This window comes from Diplotaxodon limnothrissa, linkage group LG16, assembly GCF_057381915.1.
Source record: "Diplotaxodon limnothrissa isolate DT_005_m linkage group LG16, D_limnothrissa_male_GT1.1, whole genome shotgun sequence".
Taxonomy (NCBI): Eukaryota; Metazoa; Chordata; class Actinopteri; order Cichliformes; family Cichlidae; genus Diplotaxodon; species Diplotaxodon limnothrissa.
The window spans coordinates 9,413,551-9,432,678 of record NC_140611.1 but is presented as its reverse complement, the minus strand read 5'-3'; the positions used below and the strand labels follow the sequence as shown (position 1 = coordinate 9,432,678).

Sequence of the window (19,128 nt, the reverse complement as noted above, 5' to 3'; positions counted from 1 at the left end):
GGTGGTTCGATCCTTGGCTTCCCCAGTCTGCATGTCAAATATCCTTGGGCAAGATACTAACCCCAAGTTGCCCTCTGATGCGTTTATTGGGAGTGTGAATGTAGGTTAGTTTGCACTTGTGTTTAGAAGAGCTTGTACGAGTGGGTGTGAATGAGGCATGTTGTATACGGTGCTTTGAGTACTCCGAGGGAGTAGAAAAGTGCTATATAAGAATCAGTCCATTTACAGCTTGATGTCATCTTGTAGAGGAGATGGCTGATTATTGCTTGAAGTTGGCCTCAAGTGTTGTACGCCACATCCCCATTGAGTTTGAGTTCTTGATGAAGGCTCTTAGCATCCAGTTGATCTGCATATGGGCATCGAGTCATGGGCCTTCTTGTATTAATCCAAGCGGTGCACAGATTAACCAATCTGGCCTTGCAGTCTGGGGTGACTACACGGTCTACCAGGAGATAGTGTTTTGTGCTTCTGGTATTCTTGCCAATTCTTTTCTGTGCCCCGCGCATGTGCCTGTTCATCTTTGCGGATATGATGCTTGATATTAAGTGGTTATTACTTCGGTAATTGCATAGAAAGTGCTACCATAATTTGAATTTGAAAAAAAAAGAATTTTTTTCTCCCTTTCATTGACATTGATATGTCAGTGACAATACTAAAGAGGGCGTTCTGCATCACTGAGAGACTGGTAGAATTTGATTTATTTTAATAAACTGTTTTTGAGCATTTACAACCAACAATAGTAAATAATAATCTCTAACCAAAAAAAAGGAAAATGTGAAATGCAGGCAAATAAGCTGTTTAGACATCAAATTTTACCAGCAACAGTTTAAGAAAATGTTTATCTTTAGTTTATGACCATCACTTATGTCATCGCTAGAATAGCAGGCATTAACATTTATATAAATGCCATGGCATAATTATCCATTATCTAACTTGCATTACAATTGCCGATGAAATCTCATACATTTGATAATAGGGCAGCAATACCAGTGTTATTTAACATGACAAAACAATATCTTGAGGTTTTTAAAAATTTCATTCATTTTGAGTCCATATATAATTGGATTTAAAAGAGGATGGAATAAAATTGACTGAAAAGTCAGTATTAAGCGAAGAGTTTTTGATAGATCAGATTCCAGTCGAACTATAATTACATCAAAAACAATAAAACAGGAAAAGTTGATTAACACCAGCAAGTGGGGTAAACATGTCTTTACAGCTTTTTTCCTCACTTCTCTGCAACTTTGGTAAGATACTCTAACAATCCTGATGTATGTAAAAAGTATGAAAAGCAAAGGTAGAAGGGCAATATTTATCAACATGACCACACCATATACAGATATTGCCACTGAGGTCACACACTGAAGCTTGTATCCTGAATTGTTACAAAAAATTCCTGTCAGAGTAAAGCTACAGAGTTTTACTTCAGAATACAACACAACTGACACTGCTGTCTCAAAAGCAGGTATAAGCCAAGCTAAAACTAGAGAGACATATATAGTTATTCTATTCATTATAACTGGATATTGCAGGGGTTTGCATATAGACACATACCTGTCATATGCCATTGCTGCCAACAGTAAAAACTCTGACCCAGCTGAGGTGTAATATAAAAATCCTTGGAAAAGACAAAGCGTATACGATATAATCTGTTTTTCAGACAAAACATCAGATAAAAGCTTCGGATAGATAATCATGCTGTAAAGAACAGAGTTGATTAACAAAGCTGCAATAAAAATGTACATTGGCTCGTGAAGGTTTTTGCAAGTCCAAATAAGGCACACTATAGTCGAATTAAAGCAGAGTATCAGAATATAAAGTGTGAATATAACCACAAAATAGAGATACCTGTATTTGTGCAATTCTGCAAACCCACCAAGAGTTAACAATGTTACATTTAATTCAACATCCATTGAATGACCAAAAATGTTATTGACCATGGAACTAGATTACATAAACTGTATTCATGAATAACAAATGAAAAGACAAGTGTTGGAGTAATATATTTCTAACATTAAACTAAGAAGGTAAGTGACTATGTGGCTTTGTTTTATCAGAAAACCTTCCATCCTCTGTGGGACTCATTAAGTTCTCCACTAACATGTAAACGACTTCAGGAAATCTAACCAGTTGTCATGATTGGTTGTGTGGCAGGCAGGCAAGCAGGAGTGGTGGACCCAAAATGCAGGACTCAGACACGGAAGTGAAAATTAAAGCACAGCTTTATTGCTGGGAAAAACCTTGTACTAACTAAACTCACCAAAAGACCAACAAAAGTCTGAACAGAGGAACTGAGGACGGAAACACTGGAAAAGAAATACTAAACTGGAGCAGATGACTAAACACTAGAAATACTAGAAACACGGAAGCAGAACACACAGCTAGTTGAGGGTACGATGCGACAGGGAACACAGGAAAACACAGGGCTTATATACACAGGGGAGTAATCAGGGAATGGAAAACAGGAGGGAGACACAGCTGGGAGGGTTCGTGCTAATAATACATGGGGAGCAAAGCTAGACACACTGAGATGAGGCAAAACCTTTCACAATAAAATGGGAAACAAGAAATGTCTGTGAAGGTTCTCAGTCATCCAGGTCATCGTAGTCAAAGGAGCTTGCAAAGAAAAGTGTCTTGACTTCTTTAAGTTACTTGAAGACGTTTCACCTCTCATCCAAGAAGCTTCTTCAGTTCTAAGGTCACCTTCACATGATAAGGTGGGGCCAGGTTTCACAATGAACTCACCCGAAACTCTGACTGATTGGGACCCACACCCAGTTTCACACCTTGGCTCAGGCGATTAGAGGATCATCAGGGGGTCCTTTTGTCCCTCTGTAGGGGGATACTCCCACTAGGTTTATATCTGGGACTCCCCACCATTTGACCTTAGAACTGAAGAAGCTTCTTGGATGAGAGAAACAAAACAAAACACAAGGAGCCCAAGAACAGAGATACAGGAATAACTCAAAACAAATCCCACTGGGTCAATCATGAGTCCACTAATCAAAAAGTTCAGGAAGCCGACCCGGAGGCCGACAGCACAAAAGTCAAACACAGGGTACTCAGGGGGCCGGCCACGTGAAAGGCAGTGGCAGCGGCGACGCAGACGATGGAGGTCCAGAGGCCGGCCGCGCGGAAGGCAGCGGCGGCGACGACAGAGCTGGTCCGGAGGCCGGCCGTGCGGAAGGCAGTGGCGGCGACAACAGAGCTGGACCGGAGGCCGCCCACGACGGCGGTGACACCCAGCCAGTGGCCTGGAAGGTGGCCGGCGATGTTGAGGGGCTGGACGTACATTGGATGGTGGCGTAGCAACCGCAGGCCCAGGCGAGGCAGGACCAGGCAAGGCAGGGCCAGGCGAGGAGGGACCAGGCGAAGCTGAAGCTGAAGCTGGACCAGGCGAAGCTGAAGCTGGACCAGGTCCTGGTCAAAATGACCCAGGACCATGACACCAGTTGACATTTATAGTCCTATGTCCTTCATTGTGTTTTCTCACACATTTTTTTTTCAATCTATGGGACTAGTAAAGGCTTAGTAGCATAGGCAAAAGGTCGGCATTATGACAAAAAGGCTAAAGAAACACCTTGAATAAGAAGGTCTTTTTTTTTCTTGTTTCGATATGTGAATGAGGATGATCAAAGTCTTATAGCTGCGGGTTGGACCTCTAACTCTATTCAACCTGCGAGTCCCCTCAAGCTGAGACCTGGGAACTTAAGGGTACCATGCAGTATTTCTGATCATCACAGAAACAACTGTGGCTTTCAACCGCTACATCTTCTCAAGTTACTTTCTCAGTTTTTTACTCTCAAGCTTATCATGTTTCTTCTTCCTGATATTGTTATCACTTTGTATAGAGAAATCTATCACTACAGCTGTTCATGTATATTATGTCTGCCATCTGGTTATGGCATTCCATGTATGCCCTGCCTGCTAGCATCTTGCACCAAGCTGTTATGTGCTGAATTGTCTCAGGGGCATCTTTGCACAGTCTGCACATGGGGTCTCTCCTGGGTTGGTAGACCCAAGCCTCTATGAATTTTGTGCTCAGAGCTTGTTCCTGTGATGCCATGATTCATGACTCAGTGCTGTCTCTCAGTCCAGCTTTGTCCAGCTACTGGTTGGATTGTTTTGAATGTTAGCCAAGTCTATCTGCTACTGGTACATACCATGCAGGGGCCTATCCTTCCATGATGGTTCTTCTCCTTGCTCCTCTTCTTTCTTGGGTTTCTGCTGCCTGAAATACTCACTAAGGAATTAACAACCCTAGTCTGTAACAAAGTCAGCAAAGAAGGACGTAAAGCTATAAAACTCCACTGTATTATTCACCAACAAGCACTCTGTGCTAAACATTTAAAATATGGCCATGTTATGTAACCGGTGATAAAGGCTATTAATTATATTCTCTCCAAAGCCTTGTGCCACCGCCAGTTTGAACAGCTTCTACTCAACATCCAGAATACGGAGATGTTGTGTAATACAATGATGTAAGATGGCTCAGTTGGAGGTCTGCACTGCAGCGGTTCTACTCTCTTATGCAGGAAATCAGACAATTATTTTTTTGAATTTCACCTGTCGTATCCCCTGATGTAAAATGTTCTGTTCTTATTTAAACAGCTGACTTTGAATTAAGTATAATATTAAAAAATAGTTAAATTCAGGAGGAAACATTTTCATAATCTAACAGGTGAAATTCAAAATATACTGACAGCTCTCCAAGTAAGACTTCAGTATTAAATAAAACGGTCTAGTTATGAAGTTTTACTCAGGAACAAATCAAACACTGAAATAAACCAAACATTGACATTTAGAAGTTATCTAAGTGACTTATATATCATGTTTAACCCGAGTAGCAAAAGACTGCAAAGGGGTTGGGGGGGGGGTCAAAAACGATGTGCCTTGAGTCTGCACCTTGACCACCTGGTCAGCTGGAGTGGGAGAAAAAAGTCAGTCTGGGCATTTTGACTAGAGACAAGCCCACCAGGTATTATAGGAGAAACCATAAAGCCTTTGGATGATAACAAACGCTGTTGTGACAGTGATGTACACTGTCTTGTTGGTATATATGCATAAGTTCTAAACAGTTTACATCATATGACCACTTAAGGACATCTCTTGATTTCACCTTCGTGTTTCCCTCTCACCAGATATCCAAACCGACATCATGACAAACAGCTTTTACGGCTGTGGCTCCAGTAAACATCAGCTGATACTAGAAAGTAATATTAAATTAATTCTAACAACAGCTTGTCAAGTAGTACGGTCCCTGGTGGTGGAGATGAAGAGTGCTTGAATGGAAAAGTGGGAGTGATAAAAACTAGATTTAGCTGGCAGCACCTGGGAATGCACAGATATGAATATTCACCTATATCTTGTCGTGGAATTTAAAAAAAAAAAATACAAACACTTGATGAGTGTTTTTAAAGTGAGTTTTATTTACGCTCCAGTCAGGCACACAGACACACAACTCTCATAACTTGTAGCACAACTTCTCATTTCCATATAAGGTGTTGGTGGTTTATACCTCAGTTCTTCCCTGGAACACACACAGCCTCTACTCCCTGAAAGCAGTAAAGCAGTAACAGTTATAGCTAAAGAGGGATATGTTTTGCAGATTATCATGTCTTATTAGTGCTATATATTTCATCCTGTGCAACAAATAAACCCAAGGATGTTTGTATCTTGCTGAAGAGGAAATTTGACTTGGCCATCAGGTATAGCACAAATGATGAAAATGGCTGGCTGGCACTTATCACTGGCAGTATTTTAAATCACAAACTAGCATTTGTATCCGAATACTTTCCAAATGAGCCAGACAGAGACTTTTTTATCTATATTGCTAAGACACTATTAGACATAGCTGGACTGGCCATCGGGCATACCGGGCATTTGCCCCGTGGGCCGATACTGATTTCTCTTTTTTTTATGGGTGGAGGCCAATTTCTTTTTTTCTTTTTTTTTTGGGGGGGGGGGGGGGGGGGGGGGGTGTAACGGTATGAACGATGAAAGGTGGTGGCCAGATGCTGGCCAATGTGTACAAATAACTCAGTTGTTTGATGGTGGCTATGGCAGAGCTTCCATAAAGGCCAGCAGGTGGATGAGGGAAAGGGGAGACAGGAGGAGGAGAGACCAGAGGCGGTCGCTGGTCCGAGTGTCAGGTGAACTTCAGGTAAGAAGGAAGGATTCAGGCCTGTTGAGGCCTGAAGTTTGAAGGCGCTCGTGCATCGAAAAGTTTTGGAAGCTTGGTTTTGCCTTTGCTGGATACTGATCTGAAACTCTTTTCTTGCTGCGTCACGACTGACTTTTTAGCTAACGTAAGCTAAAGTGGCAGTTTCTATTTTTGTTTTTGACGCTGTCGCCGGTACGAGATTCCGGAATGGCACCACTTACCTCAACATCCAGCTGTGAAAGCTGCATCAACCTGAGCCAAAAAGTGATCGAGCTGGAACAAAGGATATCCACGCTATACCAAATCCAGGGGGCTGAATGCGAACTTGACACGATCCTCCTTGGCAAAGCTCAAACCACCGCTACTAGCGCTGACACAGTGCACCATCCAGCTGCTGTGTCCCAAGATCCCGCCAACAGTCAACACAGGCTCTCAACTTGCGTCGCTGGTGCTTCTGCCAAGGACGAGAACTCCTGGTTTCAGCTAGGGGCCAGACACAAGACTCTGGTCAGCTCCACTCCACTCCAACCAGCGCCATGGACCGTGGTTGAGACGCGTGGTGGCTGCAGAGGGGGCAGGAGGATCCGTCTCTCGCACCCTCACCCCTCTGGAGAATAAATTCAATGTCCTGGATCCTGTGGACTTTCCTCCTCTGACCGCTAGCCCTCGCCATCCCGCTGTGTCGCTGAGGTCTGCGCCATCTCCACCACTACGCCCCCGGAGCCGCGGCGGGCAACCCGACGCTGTGGTGCAAACTCACCACGGAGAGCTGTGCTTTACCCCGGCTCCTCGGAGAAGAGGACCCACGGCGCGGCTACCTGGGAGTCACTCACGCAGTCCGGCTGGCGCATCTCCATCTGAACACCCCCAGTGTCGCGGCGCGGGCGTCTCAGATGGCCAACAGCCCCCGGTGGCACCTCCTCTCTCCACGCTGGTCCTCGGGGATTCCATCGTCAGGAACGTGCGGATGAGGGGGGCGCTCACGCTGTCGTTCCCGGGAGCCACTGTTGTTGACATAGTGGACAGAATTCCCAACATTCTGGCACCCCACCCACAGGTTAACCGGCTCATCATCCACATCGGCACCAATGACATCCCCAAACAGCAATCTGAGCTGCTGAAGAGTTGGACTTCCTCCAACTCTTCAGCCTCCTTGGTCAGTTGCAGGTGAGTGCTTTTATCTCTGGGCCCACCCCCACCTGTGGCAGAGGGATAGGCCGTTTCAGCCGGCTGCTCAGCCTTAACACCTGGCTTTCCTCCGCCTGTGTCTCCCACGGCTTGGGTTTTATTAACAACTTTGATGCCTTCTGGGAGAGGAGGCATCTTTTTGGGGCAGACGGGCTCCACCTCAACGCCTGGGGACGCCGTTTGCTGTCCGCCAATTTGGCATTTGGCGTACAGCACTCCCGCACATCGCCCTGTCACTACCCCAAACTGACATTACCTGCTGATCTGTCTGCCACTGACTGATGTTCCCATGGTCCCAGCTCCTATATTCTACTTTTAACAGTAATACACAAAACTCTGGACTAGGACCTCTCTCTCCCACAGTCAACACAATACCCGTCATAATCACAAACAGAGAGCAACAGAATTATCATAAATCCAGTAACTCCAAAAACATTAATAACCTCCGGCCTCTTCAAAAATATCAACATCCATTCAACTCTATTGTCAAAAATCCACCAGTCTCAATCAGTATGGCACTTTTAAATGTACGCTCTCTGTCGAACAAGTCTTTTATTATTAATGATTTAATTTTAGATAATAAACTTGACTGTTTATATTTAACTGAAACATGGCTGGGTTCGGATGCACCAGTTGTTCTCACTGAGGCCTCCCCACCAAATTTTAATTTCTCTTTTTCTATTAGAAGTGGTAAGAGAGGTGGTGGGACTGAATCTTTAGCCAACAACACAATCACCACCAAACAAATTTTATTTGATCATTTTACCACTTTTGAATTCCATGCTATTGTTTTCAGCAGCCCTCCAGTTTTATCTGTCACAATTTATAGACCACCTAAAGACAGCGCTGCTTTTATCAAGGAATTCTCAGAATTTTTAACAAACATACATTCAAACTATAATATGATAATTTTAACCGGTGATTTTAACCTGCACATAGATAATCCTTCTGATCCTGCAGCAAAAGAATTCTTAAACATTCTTCACTGTTTGGATTTTATCCAGCACGTCACGCAGCCGACTCACAACAGAGGACACATTCTGGACCTGGTCATCACCCATGGGCTGTCCACCAGCGTGTCCTCTGTTGTTGACTTGGCTGTCTCTGACCACTACTGTGTGTTTTTTAACATCACCGGTTTTATTCAGCGGGAGACCTCGGTGCGAACTGTGAGGAGGCGCTATCTAACCTCTGAAGTGGCTGCAAATTTTACCAGGGTTTTAGACGAATGCCCCCCTGTGATTTTACCTGCACCCTGCGATTTGATTTTTAATCATTTCAACAGCAAACTGAAGAAAAGCCTTGACTCCGTTGCTCCACTCACCACCAAAAAGATTAACGTAAAACATGCATCACCCTGGAGAAACGAAGAAGTCAAAAAACTCAAAAGAAATTGCAGGGCAGCAGAAAGGAGATGGAGGAAAAATAAAAATACTATCAACCATCAAATATTTAGCGAGCAACTTAAAATGTACAACAATACATTAAGGAACTCAAGAAATTCATACTTCGCCAAAATAATCAGTATTAACAAAAATAATCCCAAGGTCCTCTTTTCCACCATAGATCATTTATTTAACCCTGATTTTAACAGCTCCCAAAGAACCCCCACAGACTCACTCTGTGAGCAGTTTGCAGACCACTTCAGGGGAAAAATCAGCGCCATCAGATCTGATATTTTATCTAATCGCGATATGTTTGTAAACACATCTGAGGGCTCGATTGTACCTGAGGAGACACTGGACAGCTTTGTCCTGGTAAATGCTGAGAACCTTCAGAAAGTTTTCTCCACAGTGAGACCCACCACATGTCTTTTAGATCCAATCCCTTCTTCACTCTTTAAAACACTTTATGGATTTTTTGAGGCTGAGCTTTTATACATGATGAATTGCTCTCTTCAGTTGGGTGTCTTCCCTGCTGCCTTTAAAACGGCGGTGGTGAGGCCCCTTCTGAAGAAGAGCAATTTGGATTGTAATGATTTTAATAACTACAGACCTGTATCCAACTTACCATTTTTAAGTAAAATCTTAGAAAAACTTGTTTTTACTCAGATTACTGATTTTCTCAATGATAGACAGATCCTGGAGATATTCCAGTCTGGATTTAGGGTGAACCACAGCACAGAGACGGCTCTCCTAAAGGTTTTAAATGATCTTAGATGTAACTGGGACTCCCAAAAGCTCTCAGTCCTGGTGCTACTGGATCTAAGCGCAGCCTTTGATACAGTAGACCATGCTATTCTTTTAAACAGACTGAAACACATGGTGGGCCTCTCTGGTGCTGTACATAACTGGTTCACTTCCTATCTCTCTGACAGAACTTTTATGGTGAGTATGGATACATGCTCCTCTAAGATCCATAAAATGACATGTGGTGTGCCTCAAGGGTCGGTTCTAGGCCCTGTACTTTTTAATTTGTATATGCTCCCTCTCGGCAGTATCATCAGCAGGCATGGAGTGAACTTCCACAGTTACGCTGATGACACGCAGCTGTACATCTCCGTGTCTCCTGATGACACCAGACCAATGGATGCCCTTTTTAACTGTATCTTAGATATACGATCTTGGATGGCAGAAAACTTTTTACAGCTTAACCAGGACAAGACTGAAGTTTTAATCTTCGGTCCTGAGGCTCAGAGAGAGAAACTCTTGTCTAAATTAGAGGCATTTACACTATGTCCTTCGCTACAAGTGAAAAACCTGGGTGTTATTTTTGACTCTGAGCTTGGTTTTATCCCACATGTTAAACATGTAACCAAAATTGGATTTTATCATCTAAAAAATATAGCCAGAGTTCGCCCTATTCTCTCTCGGGCCAACACAGAGATGCTGATGCATGCTTTTATTACCAGTCGCATTGATTACTGTAATGCCCTGCTCTCTGGTCTTCCTAAGAAGAATATTTCAACTTTACAACTCTTGCAAAACTCGGCAGCTCGTGTGCTGACGAAGACCAGAGGGCGGGCCCACATTACACCGGTTTTAGAATCGCTGCACTGGCTCCCCATGTGTTTCAGGATCTTTTATTGGTTTTTAAATGTCTTAATGGTCTTGGGCCTTCTTATCTCTCAGATCTGCTTTTACCATACGAACCCTCGCGGACCCTGAGGTCCTCTGGTACTGGCCTTTTGAATTTCCCTAAAGTCAGGACACATACTCACGGAGAGGCAGCTTTTCAGTGGTATGGTCCTCGTCTGTGGAACAGCCTGCCGGAGGAGCTCAGGGCCGCAGAGAACGTACATGTTTTTAAGAACAGGCTCAAGACCCACCTTTTTAATTTAGCTTTCACCTAACGTTTATTTATTTTATGCTTATTTATTCTATCCTGTTATTCTATTATTAATTTAGACTTTACCTAATATTTATTGATTTTATTCTTATTCATTTTTTAATCTTCTTACTCTATTTATATTTATATTTATATTGTATCCCGTTCTTATTTATTTTATCATTTTACCCTGTATATATCCTATTGTGTCATATCTCCAGTGTTTCCTCAGAGGGCGCTCTCTGCACCGGGGCTGTGATCGACTGTGGCTGCTGGGTTTCTGGGGGTCCTCTCAGCCTGGCTGGGGGGCTCCTTGGCCTCCCTCCTCCTGCTCCTGCCCAGCCTGGAGGCTGCGGTCTGTGACCGGCTCCCGGTGCAGACGGCTCCCTGTTATAGTGTTTCCTCACTTGGCTCATGCGAGCCCAGCCCAATTTTTACTCTTTAAGTGTGCGCATGTGCGTATGTGTGTGTGTGTGTGTGGGGGGGGGGCGCGATATGTGTGTATTCACATCATTTATGTTAATGAGAGTGTGGGGAGTGATTTGGAGGGTGGGGTGGGCTGCTTTTAACTATGTAAAGCACTTTGTGCTACATTTTTTTTGTATGAAAAGTGCTTTATAAATAAAGATTGATTGATTGATTGATTGAAGAAGTTATGACCTGCAGTCTATCAGGGGCAGGTATAAACCAAGTTTAGGTGTAGTTTATTTTCATTGTGGTGAATTTTTACCGTCAGTTACTATAACTCAAACCTCACAAAATTTCAACAACCACCAAACAGTTAAGACAGTAAATGAGAACAGAAACACAGATTCTGCACAAAGACGTAAACACACAGCGCAGAATCAGTGAGATGTCGCCTTTCTCACCCGACGGCACGGACACGGTCGGGGCTGAAAGCCGACAGCTCGCTGATTCTGATCTGTCGGCGGGTCCGCACTTTGTGTTCACACCCCTTTTGCGCTGATTCTAAAGCTGTTAGTTTCATCTCTCTCCAAACAATATTGACCGAACCAGCAGCAAAAGAAGATCCAAACTGTGCTTCAAATTAACATCGTCATGAATTTCCTCTGACTTTTCCTGTTTTGCTTCCACCTCGATAAAAATCACACTTCATACACAGCTCTCTCTCTCTCTCTCTCTCTCTCTGTACTTCAAGAACAGTTTCCCGTCTAAAAATCTGTTTTCTGCATTATTCGCTTGCTTGTTACGCACAAGTCTACCGTTGTTTACAGCCTGTCGGACGCTGTTTGTTTCCTTTCACTTACTTCCGAAAAGAAAGCCTCATTTCTGCTGTTCAATACTGAACAAATTTAAACTTTTTAAAATTATGCAAAATGCAAAACGCTTAGCCGTGTCTCTAATAAAACCTCTGTAACTTCAGAGGTGATTTTCATATGTTGATTAATGGTTTTCTTTCGTTTTTGATGTACTGCAGAATATTTTTATAAAATCCCCGGCCAGGAAAAATCACCTTCATGTTTTTCTGTGTTTTAGTTTCAGCTACTTTGACACAAAGGCATCTCCTGTGATGCTCACACCTTTGATAAAGTCTTGCGTGTGTCAGCTTCCTTTTTATAGATACAAAAATATGTAAATGTACTGATCTGAATTATAATATTTCTGACTATCAAAATTTCCCAGATTCAAATCGAATCGAATCGAATCGTGGATCGAATCGATTCGGGACCATGGGAATCGGAATTGAATCGATTCTAGAAATCAGTGACGATACCCAGCCCTAGTTTCAGGCAGGCCTGGTGGGTGTGTCCCGTCTAGAGGCTGGCCACACCTGAGGAAATGATCACACCTGCAGCTGATCAAGCCTAGTCAGAGGAGCTACTTAGGAGTATGGTGGAGCTCTCTCTGAAGCTGGATCATTGCATAAGACTTCCCATCATTTCTCCAGCTTGTCAGTTTGTGAGTGTGAGCTTACCAGTGAAATTAATGGTACTAACGGCTGCCTCTGTTTTCCCAGGAGGGCTGCAGGAATGAGAGAGCGGCAGGCACGGAGTACACAGGCATGAGGGAGCGGTTTGCCAGCGCGAACTGTGATAGGCATGTCCCACTAGGAGGAGGAGGCCCTGTGGTAGACCCAGGACATGCTGGAGTGATTTTGTCTCTTGGCTGTCCAGGGAACGCCTTGTGGTTTCTCTGGACAAGCTGGAGGACGTGGCCGGGTAGAAGGAGCTCTGGGCTTCTTTGCTTAGGCTGCTTTCCCCATGACCCAGCTAATTGGAAGAAGATGAATGAATGAATGGATGGATTGAAAAGCAAACTGTATCAGCATATAACATAACTTTTTACCTAAGTGTTCCTTTAAGATGTAAATATACCAATAAATAACTGGAAATAGTGACGCACATTTTTCAGAAAGCTTCTTTGTTTTAACATCAAGGTTTTAGCATTGTAGTAATGCAGGCTAGAAAATTACTTTACATTTATGTTCAGTGTTGAGAAGGTTACTTTTAAAATGTATTCCACTACGTATTACAGAATACATGCCCCAAAATGTAGTTTGTAACTGTTACGATCCGGCTCAAGGCCGCAACATAAAAAAGGAGACGAATACCAGAGTGTAAATAGTAAGAGGTTTTAATCTTACAATGGCATCACAGGCCGGCCAAAATGGCTGGTGCCACCCAGGCAAAGACAAGTTAGCTTCTTGGAAGCTTGCTTTCAGGTCCTTTTATCCACACCTGACTAGGTGTGGCCAATTAGCACCAGCTGAACACATTGAGATGATTAGGGGCTGCAGAGGGACGTAACACCTCCTCCCTCAAAAGGGTTCCTCTAGGACCCCTAAATTTATTAAAAGCCTCTCTGAAACCTTCAGGTCCTTGACCCACAAACCTGAAAAAAAAAGTAAAAGCCAACAGAAGCACGGTGTTCACATTATAGTTGGCATCTTTAAGCATGGATGCCCCTACATGAGGATTTTGAAGTTGCCACACTGAACACACAAAAAGTAACATGTGACCAACACTGTACAACAGTACAACTCAAAATGATTACTTGACCTGCTACAACACAAAACCAAAAATAGTAGCAAATAACCACAACCAAGTGATCTGTTGTCTCCACCACACAAATGGTCACATACAAGTGGCCTCATACCACAACAAGTTACTTTAAACTCCAAAGTTCAGTAAAGCAAGCATGCTAGTGACCAACCACAAACGGAGAGCTATGGCCACACAATGATCACAACAAGGGTGGCTCATCACTAGGGATGGGTATCGTTAGGTTTTATCCAATACCCGTGCCAAACCGGTACTTTTGAAACGGTGCCGGTGCTTAAACGGTGCTCAAACCGGTGCTTAAAGAATGGAGAACACCAACTTTGTCCAAAAACCTCTCATGTTCAGCTGGTTTCTTTGTAAAAAGATAACAATGTTAGCCTTTTCTGCAGCTATGGGGCATATATGGTATCACTCTTGGCTGGAAGCAGTGCTTAAACAATGGAAAAAACACAAACTTTGTCCAAGGGAGTATCTGCCATCAAACAAGAAGACAGCCGCATGTAACTACGACGGTGTTTGCTAGTTCACCTTACATGCATTAGTGTAATAGTGTGGTTAGCCTACTCAACGTAAATTACACACGAATAACATTAAGCTACTCACACAGAGAAGAACGGCTGCTGCTGCCATCATCAGCCGTCATCATTTCTGCTAAACTGGCAGGGCTAGGGGCCAGGACTCTCCTCTTCAGGTTTTTGGGGGATGTTGCTAACTCCGGGTCCAATAACAGGCACCATACCCGCAGTAGATGTGCACGGTGTGAGGTGTTGCAGCATCAAATACGGCGCATTTCTCAGCTTTTAAAAAAACGCTATGCGTCGCCAGGTGTTTCATCGGATTTGAGGTGTTACCTCCTTTGCACAGTATCACAGTATCAGCTTAAAGCACTTGTTGCAGGCTGCTGAGTTTGCATCTTTTGCTGTGAAGTACAGCCAGACTTTTGACCGCTTCGCCTTGGGCATTTTTAATCTGTAGCTCTGCTCTAAAAGAACGTATGTACCTGGACCCGCCTACTATCCTCGGAAATGTAAAATGATTGGCTAGAATCTAAAGTGTATCACAGCACAGGACAGGAAAAAAAGCACTGAAATAAAGCACCGAAATAAAGCACCGAAATGTGCGTTGCTTTTCGGTCTGGTTACTACCGTTTATGTCAGAACCGGTGCCATGATGGCACCGGATACCGGTACCCATCCCTACTCATCACCTCACAGTGTTATTGCCATCACCTGGCCAACAACACTCACAAGTGATCCAACAAAAGTAGCCATATTCCCCACAACACTAAAGGTCACAGCACAAAACACTCACCAGACAATGATCTCAAGGCAACTTTAAACGCAATCTCAAGGGTAGGCAGCAGACCAGGGATATAATCTCCTACCAAACTCTGAAGCGTACCCCCACCCAGGATAACCACCAAACACAATAAACTAAAACAATAAAGCAAAACAACAACCAAGTGCTTCGATGGAGGGGCAGCACAGCCACCCAGCTGAAACACACTTACTAAAGGGACGTTGCTCAATCACAGTGAACACCTTCACTCACCCACTTAAAAGTAAAACAAACTAATATTCAGTTTCCACTAAAATGTCCAAAGATCCTGGACTATAGTGATGTGACGTTCTGTATCGAGGCTTCGAAGCTTGTGTCGAGTAATTGAGGGGCGTTTCCGCGATGCGCGTATCGAGGCTTGCTTCATTTATGGGAGGAGCTGAAAATGATGACGTCCGAAGCCTCGCTGCCCGGCTCTGCCACGTGACTGGTTCATGAAGTGGTTCGAACTTTGCCGCGAGCTATGACAGCAATATAAACCCCTCAGACTTCATTCAAAAATGTGGGTGTTTGATGGAGAGTTGCAGTTAGTGAGAGTTTGGAGACAGTTTGGAGACAGTTTGGAGGTTTATGAGAGTGAGGAGAGAAAGTCAGGAGAGAATGGAGCCAGCTAAGAAGAGGAGTATGTCCTCCCCTGTGTGTGAACATTTTGATTTTATTCCTCCCAACAAGGTATGTAAATTTCTACAGAAGATGTATTTTCATAATACTGATGATGCAATACAATTTATGTTAAGCTGTCTTTACTTTTGTACAAGGCGAAGTGTTTGCTATGTGCCAGGGAGCTGGGATATAACAACAACACCTCATCCATGCTTAGGCACTACAGAGCTTTGCATGAGAATAGGGGGAACACCGATTGTGGAGCAAGACCAGGTGAGCCATCAAATGCCATGATAATATAGCATGCAGTAATGTTACTATATGATATAACAATATTATACAGCTGTTATAAGTTACGTGTGTGATATTTATATTTGTGCTTTGTTTTTGTTGTCTTTCCTCAGGAGAATAATCTCAAATAGATGAAGACCTGGTTAGCATGGTGATTGAGGACTCTTTAGCATTGTGGAGGACAAAGGATTTAAAAGATTTGTTAAATCGTTAAATCCTAGCTATGTTCTCCCCACTACAAAGGTCATAAAAGCAGTCAAAATTTAATTTTTACAGAATACAATGTGGGCAGGACTGAGGCTCAAAGCCTCAGTGTGTAGCTGTCCATACCTCAACGTTAGTCATCAGAAAACTTCTGAAGATGGCAGGTCTCTGTGCAGTGGCTGAAGTCTGTGGTGTAGAGGGTGAAGAGGAAGGGGGAGAGGACAGTCCTCTGTGGTGCCCCTGTGTTGCTGATTACTTTGTCAGACACACACTGTCGGAGACGTACATATTGTGGTCTTCCTGTCAGGTAATTAACAATCCAGGACACCAGAGAAGCATCCACCTGCATCGCTGCTAACTTATCACCCAGGAGGGTCGGCCTGATGGTATTGAAAGCACTAGAAAAGTCAAAAAACATGACCCTCACAGTGCTCGCCGGCTGGTCCAGATGGGTGTAGACACGATTGAGCAGGTAGATGATGGCGTCCTCAGTTCCGAGACGAGGCTGATAAGTGAACTGAAGGGGATCCAGATGTGGTCTTACTATGGGTCGCAGCTGGTCCAGGATGAGCCTTTCCAGGGTCTTCATGATGTGGGAGGTCAGTGCCACGGGCCTGTAATCCTGGGGGCCACTGGGACGTGGCATCTTTGGTACAGGGACGAAGCATGATGTCTTCCACATCACTGGTACCCTCTGCAGACTCAGACTCAGCATAAACAGTTTATGAAAGTCTCCACACAGCTGGGGGGCACAGGTCTTGAGGATGAGGGGACTCACTCCGTCTGGTCCAGCAGACTTGCTTGAGTGAAGTCTCCTCATTTGCATCTCAATCTGGTATTGAGTGAAGGTGATGGGTGGGGGAGGGGTGTCAGGAAAAATACAGGAGGCAACAGCGCCATGTGAAGAGAGAGGCTGGCACAGTGGTGTGGCTCTGGATTCCAGGCTGACTACAGGTGAGGTTGTGGGGGTGGGAGCAGACACTGTAGTGTCGAATCTATTGAAAAACAGATTCAACTCGTTAGCTCTATCCTCACCTCCCTCAGCTCCACTGCTGTTGGTTGGCCTGAATCCAGTGATGGTCTTCATGCCCCTCCACACCTCTCATGTGTGGAGGGGTGTTCTGCTGGAGTTTCCACTCCAGCTTCCTCCTGTAATTGTCCTTAGCCTCTCTGATTTTGTCATTTAGTAACACCTGGACCTTCCTCACCTCCTCTTCATTGCCCCCTCTGAAAGCCCTCTTCTTGTTGTTGAGGAGGGCTTTGATGTCCTTTGATGTTCTTCCTCTACACCCCCCCCCCCCAATTTTTGCACATGTCGAGGAGCGTGTCAGGCTACATTTCACTGTGTGTTATACTTGTATAACTATGCATGTGACAAATAATAAAGAACCTTGAAAGAACCTAGAACCTTGAACCTTGAACCTTGAACCTTGATGACCCATGGCTTGTTATTTGGGTAACAATGAACAGTCTGAGCTGGAACAATGGAGTCGGTGCAGAAAGTTATGTAGTCTGTGATACACTCAGTAAGCCCATTGATGTCCTCGGCGTGAGGCTCACGGAGTGTTTCTCAGTTGGTCACCTCAAAAAAGCCCTGTAGTTCCGCTAAGGCCTCCTCTGACCACCTCCTAATGCTCCTCGTGGTCACAGGTTCCCTCCTCACAATTGGCACATAGCGGGGGGTGAGGTGAATCAGGTTATGATCTGACCTACCAAGTGGGGGGAGGGAGGAGGAGCTGTATGCATCCTTGACATTAGCATACAGTAGGTCTAGAATTTTTTCTCTCCTGGTCGGACAGTCCACATATTGTCTGAATGTTGGTAGCGTATTGTCCAGTGATACATGGTTGAAGTCACCCGAAATTACAATAAAGGCACTCGGGTGCTGAGTCTCTAACCGGGCTATGACAGAGTGGATAGTGTCACATGCAGCTGTGGGGTTAGCAGAAGGAGGAACATAAACAGCCACCATGATGACATGAGAGAATTCCCTGGGTAAATAATACGGCCTGAGTCCAACAGCACACAGTTCAATGTCGCAGGAGCGACTGTAACAGGCTGCACGCTGGTTGGCGCATGCGCACTGAAGCTTCATCTGCCCAGCTTCATCTGCCCATCACTACTGGACGAGCCCCCACTTATGTTACAACCAGGCTCAAAAGCCACAACATAAAATAAAAGATGAATACCAGAGTGTTAGTGAGAAGAGGTTTTGTCTTAAAATGGAATACCAGGTTGGCTAAAATGGCTGGTGCCACCAAGGCAAAGACAAGTGAGCTCCCCGGGAAGCTCGCCTCAGGTATGCTTTTATCCACACCTGACTAGGTGTGGCCAATTAGCACCAGCTGAAAACATTGAGATGATTAGGGGCTGCAGAGGGACGTAACAGTAGCGTATTCCATTAACCCTTTAAGACCTACCATAGAACCAAGTCCGCCAGAGCTTATATTATATTTTTACATGCTGTGGAGCCATTTTTGGGAGCATTTCAAGTTGCTATACATCAATACAACCATTATAGCCCAGATTTTAATAATATGTATTCATTAAGTGCATAGTAATTACATAAATTGCAAAAAAGTGCAATAAACTACAAAAAAATTGAAAATCGTTTTTGATTTTTTAACATATATTTGTAGTTAGAGAAATTTAAGAGGCTTATCCCTCAAAACTGTAAATACAAAAAAGTTGCACAAAATAGTTTCCCACCACAGGAAATTTATTTTGAGTGTCTTCATAGTTTTATTTTTGAAATACACCAATTTTTATACACTGCAGGAAAAACGAAAATAAATATTATACTGCAAATTTGCAAAAAAGCAGCATATGCATCAAAATAAACTATTTCCAGCAGTGCAATATGAGTCCTAAGCATCCCAGAAACGACACAGAAAGTCATAAAGTCAAAGATAACTTTTAAAAAGAGCAGTATAGGCCCTGAGGCCCTGATCGCAAAAAAGACTACATTTCCGCGAAAATGACGTCACTTCCGGTTTCGGCCAGGTGATGGCGGAAATGCAAAAGTTCGCGCTGACGTCTATTCCAACGTAG

The 19,128-nt window shown here is 44.0% G+C and overlaps 1 protein-coding gene across 1 annotated transcript; it reads right to left on the bottom strand.

The window, feature by feature from the left end:
* Nucleotides 1-992: 992 nt before the first annotated feature.
* On the bottom strand, nt 993-1,913 carry LOC146615731 (olfactory receptor 6N2-like). The gene has a single exon (XM_085374029.1). It carries the CDS (start codon nt 1,911-1,913, stop codon nt 993-995), a length of 921 nt encoding a protein of 306 aa, XP_085230155.1.
* Between the last annotated feature and the right edge of the window lie 17,215 nt (nt 1,914-19,128).

Excerpts from the sequence above, each read along its gene's own strand:
- LOC146615731 (XM_085374029.1), bottom strand. The coding sequence starts at position 1,913 with ATGGATGTTGAATTAAATGTAACATTGTTAACTCTTGGTGGGTTTGCA.